At 35.2% G+C, this 16,676-nt stretch overlaps 1 protein-coding gene across 3 annotated transcripts in view; it reads right to left on the minus strand.

Moving 5' to 3' along the window:
- ZNF507 (zinc finger protein 507) overlaps positions 1-16,676 on the minus strand; it is a 22,615-nt gene continuing 5,939 nt past the window's right edge. Inside the window, exons 3-7 of one of the 3 annotated variants that reach the window (XM_076349179.1) lie at positions 15,641-15,746; positions 9,968-10,082; positions 7,502-7,606; positions 4,171-4,305; positions 1-4,036 (exon numbers count right to left, since the gene is read on the minus strand). In XM_076349179.1, coding sequence (XP_076205294.1) covers positions 3,673-4,036; positions 4,171-4,305; positions 7,502-7,606; positions 9,968-10,082; positions 15,641-15,746 — 825 coding nt within the window. In that variant the 3' untranslated portion in view covers positions 1-3,672. Of the gene's footprint in view, positions 4,037-4,060; positions 4,306-7,501; positions 7,607-9,967; positions 10,083-15,640; positions 15,747-16,676 lie in introns of those variants that run through there. The other 2 variants (XM_076349181.1, XM_076349182.1) reach the window with 2 other exon arrangements.

Raw genomic sequence — 16,676 nt, forward strand, 5'->3', positions numbered from 1 at the left:
TGTTTAACAAAAAAAGTTTATTACCAAAATACAATATTAAAGTCAATACGTGACAAACTCCTGTAAAGCAAAATAAATTATTCTAACATTGTACAGTATTTCAGAAGGTAGTTAAAGTAGTACTACAGACTTTGCTTCATAGTTCCAAACAGTCGTCTATCAGGAACACAATCCTAGAGAGAGCTTAAGGCATGCAGCTTAATGTGCTGGATAATTTTATAAAATGAAAGTCATACAGTATCAGAATTAACTGCAGTCTTTACATGTCAGTTTTCTAAATTTTGTATACTTTGGCTATAAAAGCAGTGCCATAGTGTTACAATACCTTTTCTTAAAAAAATACATGTACCCATGTCCATGAATATCAAATGCAAATGTAAATTTTTATTAAATATATCTTAACAAATGTTACTTTGAGCACCAACTGTACATTTTTAAAAATGATTAAATAAGTGCTTCTGAAAGAGGAAAATACAATAACTCTGACTGAATCCCACTCTATTTTTCCAGGCCAAGCATAAATCGGAAAGATGAAATATGCACCTATTTATCAGTACAGTCTAGTATGAATGACGTTTTCTCTTTAGTAGAAGTATAGGCATTTAAAACAAAGCTGCAAGTTACAGTTCATATCACAGAATAAAATCTAATTTAAACAAACAGCAAGTGAATAGCTGATCATCTGATAGTGCTGTAACAGAAGATCTGAAAGTATTTTAAAAGCTTAAAGAAAGGGGAAGACTGCAGTGTTGGTGACTTTGAAATGTGCTTAAAAACCCTTACAGAACATGCAACCAAGCCAACCATACACTTTCTAAAGCAGATAACCTGAGGAATAATTTGCTTTCAGAAAAACTAAGCCTATAATTACTTCACGTGCAGAACTTCTGATAAAGTCCATGGGAATTGTGAGTGGGTAACTAATGGCAAGCAGCGTGGAGACAGTTAAAAAAAATAAATCTCTGTGCATATGGGAAAGTATTATTTGTTGGCATTTGTTAGGATTGATAATGGTTTTTAGAGGCAACTAGCTTTCTACTATTTTATAGGAACACATGGTCAAAAAGAAAAAAGCAACAAGATGGCAAAGAACAACTGTGAATAGATGCATCCTGCTTAGTAATCCCATTACAATGAGTCCTGGTGCATTGTACTTAATGCTGCAAGCGTGGCTTGCACATACACCAAAATTGTTAATTTTGATTCAAGGTTACTTGCTTTTTAAGTCTTGGTTCACTGCCACCTCCTTCTTAGCTTATGAATGCAAGTTTTTCACCTTTTTATCTTTCACTAGCTGAGCAACTTTAAAATAATTATCCCTTTACACAAAAATGACAATGTGGCAAAATATTATTTCTGTGAATACTGACTGGTAGTTTAGCATTACTACGGATCTCGTTGTACCTTTAATTTTTTCAACAAATGGAATCTCTGAATGAGAAAGTTGAGATATATTCCAGATAATGTACTATTTTCACATGAATTCTATATTGAAGGTAAAATATTGGTGTCAATAAGACTGTATGAATATACCATTAAAAGTTTACTATCTCAAACTGAATTTGAGATCATGTAAATAAATCATGTTTTTCAAATGTAAAATCCATCTGTAGGAATACGAAAAACAACTTTTAACTGAAAATAATGTATACTTACTTCACATATGTATTTAAAATATCTCAAATATCTGACACAAAAATGCTTTGACATTATATCCTGACCAATTTTTAAAGTAAAATGTGTACTTTCTGCTATCTAACTTATAAACAAAATAATACATATTTAACCCAAAAGAACAAGTCAAATTGAGGAAATCACTTGAAAACAAAAATCATCTTAGGAATCTTAGTGCCTTTACCCTGGCCTTTAGATTTTGTGCTGCTTCCGAAAAGTTGTAACAAGACTTGTTTTCTTTTCCTGTTTGCCACTTCTAGTCAGCGATAGTGCAATAGACTGCACACTACATATGCCACCTTCTTAGATTTACAGTTGTAGCTTATTTCTGCTAGCAGAAATGTATAAATAAAGTAACCATCAAATACTGTTTTTCTAAGAGTAAGTAATTTTTTAAGTAATGAGCTACTAAAAATCAGGTAACTGCATCCCCGTGTCAGGAACTAGCCATGCTTCTGTGCATCTGCCATTCATTAAAAGCAGAAATACATACCCAAACTAGAAAGCTTAAATCTGGCTGCTAAAGGGCTTCTTTGGAAGTGCTACTACTTCACTTGATTGAAGCATATATTTCAAACAATTTAAGTAGCCAACTTTATAAATAACCTCAACAAAGTTGCCAGGTAATTAGCCAGTATAAAATATTCTAAACTGATACAGAGACAAATGTCTTCTACTGCAAATTGCTGCTGTAACTGAAAAAAAAAAGCACTGTAATTTTAGAAGCTAAATGCTTTAAAAGGGAGAGATTTCTATGTGTTTCTTAGAAAACAAAGTAATCCCTAATTCCCTTTATGAATCCATATTCTATGCACTGGTAAAATTTATTCTACAAGTGACCGGATACAGTTTTTCCTTAAAATAGTTTGCCTTTTTTTTAAAATATGATTTTCTACAGGAAAATTACTCTATCTTTCAGTGAATTATTTCTACAGTTACAGCTCTGCCAGACAAATGGGAAATTCAGACAGCCAGTGGGATTTTCAAAGAAAGAACTCTAAAGCATGTAGGCATTTTTCAAAATCCCACTTTGTGCTCACCTACATCTTTAGGAATCTACATAGGTTTAATCTACATCTCTTTGTGGCAATTATTGTTCATATCTTGTTCTCATTAAAAAACATTGCTCATACATACTGCAAAGCAATCACCACAAATTAAAAGTAACATATGATAAGCTTTTTTTTTTTTAAATAGTTCTGCTGAATGTGTCAAGAAAACCAGTAAGAAACAGCAGGTCATTATTATAAAGGATCTTTTACACACCATCAATTCAAAAGACAGCAGTTTTTTAGTTAGGATTCAATCAGACAAATAGTTATTAGCAAAACGCTTCTAGGCTCCTCAGCTCCTGCTGCTCTAAATTTATAGAAAGGATAGCAGTCTTTGTTGAAGGACGACTTGGAGTTTTTAAGGCCTTAAAAATAGATTGGGAAAAATGAAACGCCTATGCGTGCACGCAAGCACAGACATGCCCTCACCCACCTCCCTTCTCCCTACCTTCCAGAATCCAGGCAGGGGGGTTTATGAGATCATATGGTAAAATTTGTATCTATCTGGTCTGTTGCCAGTTTCAAAAAAAGAGGGTAAAAAGGTTCTTTGCTGAAATACTTTGAAAACAACAAAGAGGGAGGAAGAAAAAAGCTTTTCAGTTGATACAAAGCTTTCATACCTTTGGGTTTTGACGTACTGTACTAATGCATTATTACTGACTAGTACCTGACAATAAAAGAAAAAAACCCAACAATCCTACATTCTTGGCACCATATAGAGAAATAACAAATTAAAATGGATCATTCCATTCCCCACTCCTTATATTTATCTCTTAAATGATTCATCGGTCCCTGGTTAAAATATTGTACTCCTACTGAAACAAGGACTCAGGATAGGAAATCAAGTTTTGCTTGCAATTCTTCTCTTTAGCAAGTTTCTCAGGCAAAAATGAGCAAAGAAATAAAATATTCACTGTAGGAAACCCTCTCTAACTTACTCCTTCACCTAGTTTGTGCTCTGAGTTGTGCTGTGGACCTTATTTAGAATGATGTTTATGATTTCACCCTCATGTTCTTTCATATGATCCAGCAGATTTTCTTTGTTGGTAGACTCAAAACCACAAATGCAGCAGCAGAAGAGAAGAACACAGTATTCTGTGCCAAGATGGTGTAGAGTGGAGTTCTTTTCTAAACTGCATGAGGTATTCACCAAGTTAGGTTTTTTATTTTCATCAGAACCTGAAATTTCATTCGTAGTCTGGTTAATAGACTCTGTAAAAGACACCAAGTTGTCTGAACTTCCTAGTATAGGTACTGTACTTTCATCTGTGCCTTCTAATAAGGTTTTGTCAGGAAGTTGTCCTTGAAACCTGAAATAATAATGAAAACCGAAACAAATATCAAAACATACAATTGTTGCTTTTTGACAGGAACTTTATTTTGGATCAAAGTTGGGTCCTTTGAAAATTCTAGATGATAGGGCTTGAAAGTAAATCAGACATACCTGCTGCTTTGTGAAATTGCATCATTAATAGCCTTGTTCACTTGTTCATAGTTATAATTTTGGTCACTTGCATGTTTCCACATGTGAGACTTCAGGGATGGAGGATGGCTACATACATATCCACAGAGAGAACATCTAGGGAAAAAAGTGGAGAAGGAAAAAGAGAAACATTTAGAAGTTAAATTTTATTACTTTAGTAATGGATTAGTTCTTCCAAAAGGATGAATAAACAGAGAGATACATGTCAATCCTCTTCTCGGTCCCCCTTTTCAGTTTCATTACTAGGTCAAGTTAGATTGCGAAGTTTCATTTTGAAATGTAAGACTATTTTTAGGGTCTGAGAATTTTTAAGTTTGCTTTCTCTGACTTCTTAAACAATGGAATTAAAAGCTTATCTCTTTGGCCTGTTAAAACTGTTTAAATACTGCAAAAATGCAATAGTTCTGATGACTGCAGAAACATGGAGTACATCGGTGTGGTATCTGGCAGGCAGGTAGTGAGCTCTCTTTGCCATTGCTCTGAACCGAGCAGAAGCTGTGTAATTAGCACTGATAATTTTAATTGAACTAATAAAGCCTTTCCTGGTGTAGCATGTATTAGTTTATTTAAGGATCACAGTATTGTTGAAGTTGGAAGGGACCTCTTGAGATCACCTGCTCAAGCAGGATCAGCTGCAGCAGGTTGCCAAGGACAGTGTCCAGTCAGATTTTGAATATATTCACAGATCGAGATTCAGACAGGTGACAATTTTGTCCATAGTTTTCCATCAGCTCGGGTACCACAAGACTAAATTTTCTATTTCCCTATAAAACACAGTCTTATACAGTAAAGAACAAAACCTTGAAGAATAAATCCTGTTTACACAGAGATGTAGTGTGTATTTACGGACACAAATAACCCAAGATTGATCAAATCCCGTAGGACTTTTTTCATACCCAAACATACAACAGAGGAGTTTTTACAAGTGTTTTCTAAGATAATAAATTAGTCATCTCAGCATGAAGGAGATGAGTGATACTGCATGACGTCACTCCAAAGCAGAATAGTACCCACAGTAAAGATGACATAGCTCCTTGTCTTTTGGACGAGGAAGCTACTTTGCTTAGCTACCTGCTACTGGGGAAGTCTTCAGTTTCTCAAATCACATGGAAAAGACCAGGATCAATCCAAGGTGACCTTGTTCTAATAAATTACAGCTAGGAATGCGTCTCAGTCGATCTCATTCCGTAATGAGAGCAAGATTTTTTCACTCAAGCAATGTGATCCCAATATGTTACACTATGATGAGTCTGTTAAAATAACTACTATACTAGGAAGTTTTTGTAAATTTTTAAGACCTTTTCAGAAATATAACTTGGAAACACGAGCAGGCCTACATAAAACAGTGTTACACACTACGATTCAGTAAGGTTTTACCACTTCTCTTAATGACAGTAGGATATAGTCCTTAAACGCCTTGCAAATAATCATATACAGGAAACTATTTCTGCTCAGCAGAAGATTGTGGAGAACAGCAAAAATCTCACAAGTTAGGTGAAGGCATGGTACATTACCTTGCTTATGTAGCAAGATAATTCTGTCCTGCTGGGGAGAAACTGGCATGTCCTTCTAGCTCACTTTCCTCTATTACTTGATTTGGAATGTACTATCCTATTTTTCTCTTTTCCTTCTAATCTGAAGCCTTATAAAGAAAATGGATGCTTTCAAATATAGGCAAGTTCACTCTCAGGTTGAGAATCTTAATCTTTCTAATAAGGCTGTTACAAAATAATGGCATCATTAAAAATAAGATAAAAGGCAGACCTTGTAGTTAATTTATAAATAAAATTAGGCCAAAATAATTTTTTTGCAAAACACAAAGATCAACAAATAATCTTAATTCCATTCTATATGCACATGTATTCCACTAGTCTTATTATATATGTGATTTTTCTGTGCCACTAACACAGCTTGGTCAGTGGGTTGGTAACACAGTGAATGAAGCAACAGTTCAGTGTTTGGTTTTATCCCCTTTTAATTACAGTCTCATTTTTTGAAGTACATTAATTTACTCAGGTGATTTACTAATCAGATTTAATTTGCTCAGAACAGTATCATGAGCCAAATGCTGTTGACTGCTTTAGCATCAAAGACACAGAAACTCAACAGCTTTTAGCTTGATGCACTACACTTTATGATCATATACTTAATGTATACGATCATACAGTTACAGTATATGCAAGACATTCCCAGAGAAACAAAATTATTTTACCATTGAGTTTAGCAGTAGAAACCTTTCAATTCTATAGCATAATTTGCCCTACTGTTTGACCTATGTTGAATTATTAAACTTTACTGTTCAAGTGTATCCTAAATTGATCTACTGAGGAAACAATTATCTTGCAGCTTTTGATAGACTGTTTCCTTGGGGACGTAGGGACCAAAGCGTGGAGGTTTTCAGTAATCTTCAGTAATACTCAGAGCACTCAGCAATACTGCATGAAGTATGACCGCAGAGCAAATAGAACTTAATGCTACTAGGAACATTTTGGGGAAAAAATGCAGTGGAAGGACTCTGAAGTTGTAGAAGCAGATTTTCTTGAGAAGAACCCTTATGTGAATGTGCTTTATTTGGATTCTTCCTATTGCCTTCAAAATCTTCACTAAAATGTTCAGAATACTCCTGATTTTCTTTCGTTTCCCAGCTTTTATTTTTTGTTGCAAATTAGTCGTAAACAACTGCACATATTTGTGCCAACTTTCTCATATATACATATATAAAACACACGTATCTATGGACAGACTATAAAGGACACTCATCACTTAAACATAATGACTATTCACACTAATTCTTAACTAGGGCAGTGTGATGCCAATCTGGATTCTAACTAACATGCATATGCAAAGGCTGTGCCTAGACTAGGTCATTAAACAAAGCCAGAGAACATTCCTGGGTACTGGAATTTAATGATCTATAATGTTAAAAGTTAGAAGTGCCCCTGGCATGGTTTTGGCACATGCATTCTCCCAAACAATTCCAGGCATGCTTTGGTAATTAACAGGGTCCAGAAACTACTTGCAATAGGCAGCTTATATGCAACCACCCCATTCTGGAAAGAAAAAGTTGAATGCTGGTACCAGAGGGAGGTCATGGACATGTTTAATTAGCTAGCATAAACATCACCTGGGAATGCCACATCAAATCTCTTTCTCTCTCTCTCAAAAAAAAAAGTCACTGGAACAAAGAATGAATCTAAGAGGGAAAAGAACAGGATCTGAACTCTGCTTTGTATCTTAACATAACAAAATCACTATTATTACAGCGTTTTGCCAAATTAGAACTGTTACATACTTGTACTGTTCCATTAGCTGCACTGCCTGATGCTCCTGGGGGTGGCGCCTCATATGGCATTTCAAGCTATTCATATTTGTGGTGGCGAAGTCACATACTCGACATCTAAAGAGACAACAACAGGTAAACTAATCTGACAATTAACTGCTAACACTATTCCAGAAATAAAAAATCTATGAGAAAGCAAAGGTATCTGGAAAGACTACAGTTAAAGACTAACAATATATACAGAAGTCCAAGTGTTGACATTAACTTTCAGCTTTTGGACCGTAAGAATCTTTTGCAGCCCAAAAAAGCCTCCACCTTTGAGCAAGAAACACTAGGCATATGGACTATGTTCCTTCCTGACATCTATCTTGTGCACCTCTACTGAAGTTGGTAAGCATCACAAAGTATAAGGGAGATACGGATGCACTTGAATGGATGCAGCCCTGATGCAAGTTGCTTGGCTATGTTATGCGAAGGCAGAATATGACCATAAGAGCCATAGGGGACATAGTGTATTTAGAAGTGAGTCTTGTTCCTCAAGAATATGTGTTCTACTTAATGCAACAGCCATGTTTCTCATGACATTTTAAAAGCCGAACTATCTATTTACTAATAAAACATCGAAGTTTCAGAGCATTGTATCTGAAATAGAAGTCAGGGACAAGATCAACACATTTAGATTCAAGTGCCCTAAGACAAGTGTGTCACATCATGCTGCCTAAATTTTTATTTTTTTATTTCTGTCACAATATCTTTGTATAAAACCAATACAGTCTGGATCTAGATTTAGATCCATTGATTTAGAACCCAAAGTATTACACAAAATACTATGCTATTCATAAGTATCAATATACTACCATATAACACATTGAAACAGAAGCCATCAAGCTCAGCTAAAACTCTGCGTATTTACTAGGACTTCAGTTGTTTCTTTTTTTGAAATGGTGTAATGTCCAGTATTTACTAAGTCTGGTCTATAGTGTGAAACAGTTTGAGACCGCAGGATACTTAACTTACGATTACTCACTTTATTTTTGAAAGGACTTAATTGTGCAGTATTAAAATCCGGAAGGTATCAAATCTACAAAAATGCATCATTGGAGGCTATACAGTTTAATTTCCAGCAATTTTTGTCAAACAAATAATAAAATATCTTTACAGCTATAAAAATGGCAGCAATATAGTAGGTTGCTATCTGATAGTATGAAAGGCTTGAGGAATACATGTTTCAGAAGGAGAAATACTATAAATACTGGATCTTCATGGTTTTTAGGCTGTGGCTTAAGTATCCTACCAGGTCTGCAGATTTGTCTAAGGGGTTTATGGAAAAAAAAAAAAATAAGAAAAGCAAGCCAGATCAGTAGGCCTAAATTTAGTATGCAGCAGTCTATATCACCAATGGAGAATTTTCAAGGGTTCCTAAATCAAACAGGCTGGCTAACACCAATTCAGAAAACTACCACATACAAGACACTCTACAGTATCTGCCGTTCCAACCCCACTAAGTAACAAATAACGGCAATAGGGAAGATTCTGAGGAGAAAAAAAAATCTATTTGTATTCCACATTTGCTCTCTGAGCAAACATCTTGCAAATTTTTGCTAGTGTTATGTGGTATCATTATAATGCACAAATCAAAATATAACACGTCTTCTGGGTTTGTTTATCCAAAAGAGAAAGTCCCTGGCTGAGCTCAGCATTTCAAGGTGTTGAGTTTCCAGAATTTGTATTAAAAAGATAGAAGTATATTAGCTCAAAAATCCTATTAACTCAGATCTATTTTCTAGCCACTAGAGAGGGACAGAGATCCACACTGAATGAGCATAGATTGAATTTGCAGGAATTTATGCAGCAACCAATAGAAAAATGCATGATTCATTTTTCTGCTGGGGACCTGAGCTATAGCATTACACGTGATTTTAGATATCAAAGTTTCTATATAAATCCATATAACATCCTTGTAGAAAAGTTATAAAATCTGATCCTAAGTGAGTGTGTCAATATTGCTTGAAACCTGTGAAAAAGATGAGGGGACTGGCGACAAGACAAAGGGCAGAATTTTGCCACGCTCTGTAGAAGCCAATGTGCAAACTAGCAATATGACAATGGAGAACACTTCGCAATAAAGCAAATCCAAAATGAACTTAAGTGTGCAAGGAATTCGAGAAATATATTATTACTATTGGCCAAAGTTCAATATTACAATATACTTATTTCCCTTTCCACATCTGAATGCTTCAAACTGAAAACAAGCAGTAGACTGCTATAGCAAAAGATGCATCCTGGAAAAGTTAGCAAATCTTAATTACGTAGTTTGAGTCAACCAGCAAGTGTGGCTCCTTCAAATTTGCAGTAGAATTATGTAATTGAAATTCTTTAGCAATATCTTCAAAATTGCATGAGCAATTAAGTAACCTTTTTAGTTAAAACAAGTAAACCAGGCACGTGGCATTAGCCAGCAACAATTGAGACGCTTACCTATATGGCTTATCAGAGTTATGAATTCGTCTGTGATTTCGTACACCAACATAAGTTGTGCTTGTGTAGTCACATACATCACATCTATACAGTTTCTGAACTGAAGACTTATTTCCTATATGAAACAAAATCCGTTATTTTAGAGAGTTGCATTCAGCATTGTAAGGAGTTCTCAGATGATAATTTCAGCACAATTGAATTATGAAACATGAATTAACATTTTAAAGTAATACTTTTAAATATCTATAAATATTTAATCGTTTTAAAGTATCTGGAGCAAACTGGCAACGCACATAGAGATAATAAAGGTATAGTTTATTTACCATGCTGTTCTGCATCTGCCCTACCGTTTACTGGAATTATTAAAATTTTAGGAAAACACTTTCCCTCTATGCGGACACTTCCCTTCTTCCTGCAGTTGGGTTAAAATCCTGTGTTACAGCAAAGGTGATAAAATGTGGGAACTGCTGAACCCAGCAGTTTCATTGCTTTGCAGAATGGATCAAATCAAAGGAAAAGATGGGCATTGAGAAAGGATAAGTTTCAAACTGGCAAACATAGAAAAGAAAAGCCTCCCAAAGCATCTAAATTCTCTTTATCATCCACATACACTCACACTTTCAGAAGGATCTGAGATGACTAAAAAAATAGGTACTGACCAGATGTGTTAAGAAATAATTTGGAACTTCCCCAAATTACTAAAAAGCAATTGTAACAAAAATAATTTTTTCTATCCAGAATAAAAGAGACTCTTGAAAAATGAATGGTTGCAGAGACAAAGGCTAATGACTAATTTAACACAGGAAAATGTGTGCCCGCAAGTGCACAGTTTGAATATTTTTGAGATGTATCTGTGTAGACTTAAACAGCCCTATTCCTGCTCCCTCACTGAATAATGGAACTGATTTGGGTTAAAATATTAACATTTGGGAAGAGGAGTGGTATTTTTTATGCAGGTCATTTTCCCATTCCAGCCTATCATGCAGCCTTCATGCACGCCCCAAATGAAGGAACAGCAGAAACATGAAGGAACACCAAGGTTGGAGCTGTTTAAATCAGCACTACTGCCAAAAGAAACATCAAACTAAAATCAAAGGGTTTTCTTTCTGCATCTAACCTCTTCACTAGCCTAAGTAATTCTACTTTTTTTTTTCCAAGTGAAAGTAAGGTGCTCAAGCTCATTTTATCTTTACACCAAATTCTTATTAGCTGGATGAACAGTCAAGCCGTTACTCTCAGTTACGTACATGGGCTTTGAAGAAACTCTAATAGAGATCCTTAGAGAATTTCTCTGGTGGGTAAAGGTCATTACTAAAGTACAGCCCCAAACCAAAATAAATATACAATTCAATAAATAATGTGTGGGAGACAAAGTAAAGCTCAAATCATGCAAGAACAGACTTCAGAAACTCTTCATGCTCATATGAAGCACATCTCCAGCACAAACAAATCATTACTTTGTGTTGTGAAGGGGTTTACTACTAGTAGGATACAACAGAAGATCCTAGGTGCAACAGAAAAGGGTCTATTAGCTGGATGTTTTTTAGTAGATATTGCCTTAAGAACTCTGATAATATCAGCAGGTGATCTACTTCCCAGGCCTCCCAGCTCCTCCCCAAACCAAAAATAACTCCCGTCCCTGAAAAATGGAAGTTCTGATTTCCCAAATGGGATCCCTCTATTCTGAATCCTGAAGAATTCTGTTAAAGTCTTGTCAAGGTCAAGAGCACTGAAGATCCATGTCACACTGAGAGGAAGGTCTGTCTGCCACTGTTCCGACTCGCAGTTTGAAAAGACAGACAAGCTTGAAATTTCAAATAAGTGACTGTCCAAAAAGACAGAAAGTAGACTTTTTAAACACATCTCTGCTTAGGTCCAAATACCATGAACTTCTTTCCAGATTGGAGTAATAAAAACTGACCAAAACCCCCTCCTTCATCACCTCCTGAATTCCAATTCTTTTTAGCTAAAGGAAGGAATGAGACAAGCAGATTGAACTCAGGAGGAACTGTAGAGTTTATCTTGAAAACAGAAGTTCTGTCTCCTAAGTCCAAAATACTGAACAGATTTTGTAAAGATAATTTTGTTCTGGAGTTTTCTCTTGATGATGCTGGACTCCAATAACCCAGAATGAATCTTTTCATTATCAAAGCAACAATTATGAATCTTTATGGTAAAACTCTTTTAAGGAGACATTGCAGAATAAACCAGTAGAATGAGTCATCCCAAATGGAAGTTCAACTTTTCACTTTGATTTTTTTTTCCACAGATGGGCACTGAATTATGTCAAAAAAAGTTTTAGATACATTATTCTGAGGGACACAGTCACACAGCTAACTTAAACAGTAAGGAAAAATTACCACTAATTAAACTTTCATTCCAAAATCCAGCACTTTTGGTTCAAGATGCAAAGTAATTAGGTAGGGCTGATAACCTCAGAGGGTTATTCTGAAGAATATATAGTATGTCATATAAAATAAAACAGCAATCTGAATACAAAGAGAGTCTGAAATAAAAATTGAATAATTCTGTATGTACCAAAATAACAGAAAAAATATTTTACATTTTTTACTTTAAAACATGACACAGTGCTCACTCTTCTAGCTTTCTTATAAAAAATAATATGGAAGTAATATATAACATGCACTCTTTGCAAGTCAACCTTAAAGCAAAATATGTCAGAATTTTCCTACAATATGCTCATATAGTAAAATTTATTAGTTTTTTTTTCTTTAATGTAAATTGTCAAAACAATCTTAATTGTATACCTGGAGACTTTGGAATTTATATTTCTACAATTATTCTTTTATGAATGCACATTTATGTAGAAGACCTCAAATGAATACAAAGACACTTACTGGGCTGCAGATCTATGGGAGAGCAGGGGTTGTGTGAGCTATTGCATGCTATTGCATGCTCTACTTGAATAGGTTTTCCATCTTAAATCCTGCAGCTTTAGAATAAACTGCTTCCAAATGTATTTTCTGTTACGAATTTGGTATTTTATTGGGCAGGCAGCTTAAAACAAACAGTATCTAATGAGATTTTTAAAGCGTTATGCAAACATATTATCTATTGCATAGTTATAAGTGGCTAACCACCCAGTAGCACACACTTAGGAGCAATTATTTATACCAATCACTACTTTATATTTATTCCTTCAACAAAATGCACATAAATTATAATACATCATATAATCTCTGGCCGTAGTGAAATAGCAGTCGTGTTCCACCCCCCCCCCCCCCCGGCTTATTTCTTGTGGGTTTGGGGCCTTTTTTGCTTTCTGGGTGGAGGATATCAGGTCTCTTATAAAAGTGAACATGGAAATGACAGATCTTTGTTCCAGCAGCAGTAACAGGTGCTCCTGTAATGCTGCTTATTACCCTATTCCTTCATTATTAGACATTTACAATCCGATTGTATCCAGTGTCATAATGCTCCCTTTTAATTTATTGTACAACCATGCTGAATAAAGAGACTTTTAGGACTAACTATTTCATAAACAAGAAATGAAACTGTTCCAGCTCAGGCATCTTTCACATAAACAGATGCTATGCCATAAACTTCTTTGTTTTGTGTCGCTTTATAGGGTTGACATCTGTTTGACAAGAGATTGCTGTACTGCGGTGGTGTTGCAATTTGATTATAAATCGGTTCTGAAATAATTTAAGCATTCCACAGTATGAGTTAATAAAAGTTTAAAAGGAGAACTGTTTTCATTCAAGCCACATTACTAAATTTCATATTGGGTAAACAATCAATTAAAGTGCATGGCTGTAACACTTTTACAAGATAATAATGAGCAAAAAATATTTAAAAAAAAATCTCTAAAGTAATTAAATTGAAAGCAGGCAGTTTTCTTGAACAAGGGCTCCACTTTCATGGAAGTTAAGTTACAAGATTAGGATATAAACTCGAAAACCACCTTATTAAAACATACTATTTTCAAAAGCAGATAGGCATCTTGATTTTCAGTCACCTTAACAGGACTTCAGCTCAAAAGGTACAGTATTCCCCAAAATCCGACATGTTTCAGGCATTGCAAGGTAGTTATTCCTATATCATGACATCTTTAAAAATATTGGTTTAAAACAAACAAAACATTGTCAGAAGTAATAGTCCAAGCTGTGCTCATAGATATTTGTAACCAGCTAAACTAACAATGTTTTATTTCCTATCACTTCCATTAAAACATTTATGCCATTTCTTCTGAAGAAAAAAACCCACTACTTAATGGGGAACGTTCCCACTACCAGCAGACCCTCCCTAGCCTTTTTCCTGGCTCCCCCTGACTTCAGATGGCTCTCTCAGGCTTAGGTCTTAGGGATGTAATAAGCACTACAGGTCAGTTTCCTGAATTTAAATGCCTTCTGCATTGATGAGAGCAAAAAGGAGCTGGGAAGGGTCGTTCTACCTGAGGCTGATAAAGTAATTAACTTTTAAGTTTCTAACTTGTATACTGAAAGCCAGAAAAAGAGGCAGCGTGAGCTAAGAGAACAGAAGTCAACAGTTAAGGATCTCATTTTATTCTGACAGGTACCGTGTTGCTTTGGACAAATCATTAATGGTTCAAGCCATCCACCCTGGCTCATGCTGGTTAGTACCTTTTTTTGCAAGTAGCTGCATTAATTTCAATGATTACTTTCGCGCTCACTGATCAGCTGCAGAGGTGAGAGTAGAACCCAGAAATTTCAACTGCAATCTAAGTACTATTATAGTGCACATTTTCCTATCTAAACAAACAGGAGACCATACTTAGGACAGAAAAGAGCTATGTGCACAAAATGGAAATACTTCAGCCCACAGTTGTTCAGAGGTGATACATACTAGTATTTTTTCACAGTGCTCTAAAATTGCAAAATACTAATAATTACAGTGTTGCCTTCAGAATAAAAATGCTGTAAATATTTTCAGTAACTTTAACTCACCAGAGAAGAGGATGCATTCAAGGACTTTAAGACCACATTTTCTCCTAAACTTCCAAATTTGGCTATTTTTCCCCCTGTTTCACTACCTTAACACATCAAGGGTTTGGGTTTTGTTGTTGTTTTTAAAACAAACATTATTAAATTATAAGCAGATACACAGTTAAACAAACATTTAGAAAATGCATATTTACTGTTACCCTGGCAACTATTACAGATACAGGTTGCATTTTTAGAATGCCTTACATTTGCCTCTCTAGGGCTAAAACAAATGACTCATTTTGGACATTACCATAATTAAACAGAAATTTCTAAACACAGAATGGACGGTATTGTATGTATACGCTGACAGCAAACTACATTACCACAGTGAGTCTAAAAAAGGCTTTCTTTTGTTTACTGTAGGTGATTCAGAAAATACTGTAGCTGCTGAAGGAAGGAAGGAAAAGAAGATGTTTTTCTTAAAAATTCAGAGTAACACTCCATACCAGTTGTTTTTCATAAGAAATACAAGGTCCAATTACAGGGGCTAAAAATGTCTTACCTACCAATAAATGTCAGTAAGATATCTCAAAACTGACTGTGGTAAGTTTTGCACACTGAGAAGAACGTACATTTAAGGTTATGAACAGACGTGAAAACATTTCAGCATGAACCAGATCTTAAAACCAGTTTTATACAAATATAGCAAACCGAAGTAAAGTTATGAATGACTTTTTGTAATTTCAAGTGTAAATACAAACGGTACCTTCTCTTTCATCTACTTCGTTGGAAACTATTAGTTTGTTAGATGTAGCTGTTGAAAAGATATCTGGAAGACTGTGTTGTTCTCTTTCATGATTCCGCAGTTGGCTCTGAAAAAACAATTTCCCACGTTTAAATATACACTACAAACATACACTGGTCACTTCAAATATTGCAATCATTTGTGCCATTGTTACTCAAGTTTTAATGACAACTGTTATAAAATGTATGTTAACATATATACATATTATCCCTCAGGTAATTTTACTAGAAACAAAGTAAATAACGTTAATTAATAACATAAAGGATTGATGAGAGTGACTGAGAGGATTATATGATTTGTGTTTATTTAGAAAATAAATTTCCTTCTCCCCTCATTCCCATAGACAAGTGGCAAACAGTTCTTCCTCCAGAATTATTATACTCCAAAAGCAATGCTAGATTAGAGGATGGCTTGTGTGAAAATTGACTCAATTTTCGTATTGCCTAGTGACTTAAGAATATGTTATTCCTGCTTCTACTTGCTTGGGGAGGAGAGGGGAGAGAGAACCTTTTGCTACCCTACCTGTACATTTTTTTCAAACTAGGACTAAACAACAGTAAATATGGGAAAATTTGCACTACCATTGCCTACAGGAGTTTCAGTTGTACAGCTAGATACTGATGCTATCTATTCTATATTCCTGAGTACTGAACTGAGTACATTGGAACACACTCACCAGCACTAAGGCTTGAAAAAATGATTATATAAATGGCAGAAGTACATTATTCTGCTCTGGTGTGTAATCTTTCAGATCGAAGTTCTACAGAACATCCAGCCCAATGCAACAACAGAGGAAAAAAGAAACGAATTTCTGCTTCAAAGTGTCTCATGTTGCCCCCAATTGCCACGATTACTGTTGCACCCACTCACAACTAGCGGGTGTGTTTGAGCATTCTTTTAACGTTTCAACTATTGAGTCCTCTGATGCTTCCGTTTCTTCCTGTAGTTGCTACATGTGGGCAGAAAAACAACATGATATTAATACGTCCATAAGATG

The sequence above is a fragment of the Aptenodytes patagonicus genome, chromosome 11 (genome assembly GCF_965638725.1).
Source record: "Aptenodytes patagonicus chromosome 11, bAptPat1.pri.cur, whole genome shotgun sequence".
NCBI classification, from domain to species: Eukaryota; Metazoa; Chordata; class Aves; order Sphenisciformes; family Spheniscidae; genus Aptenodytes; species Aptenodytes patagonicus.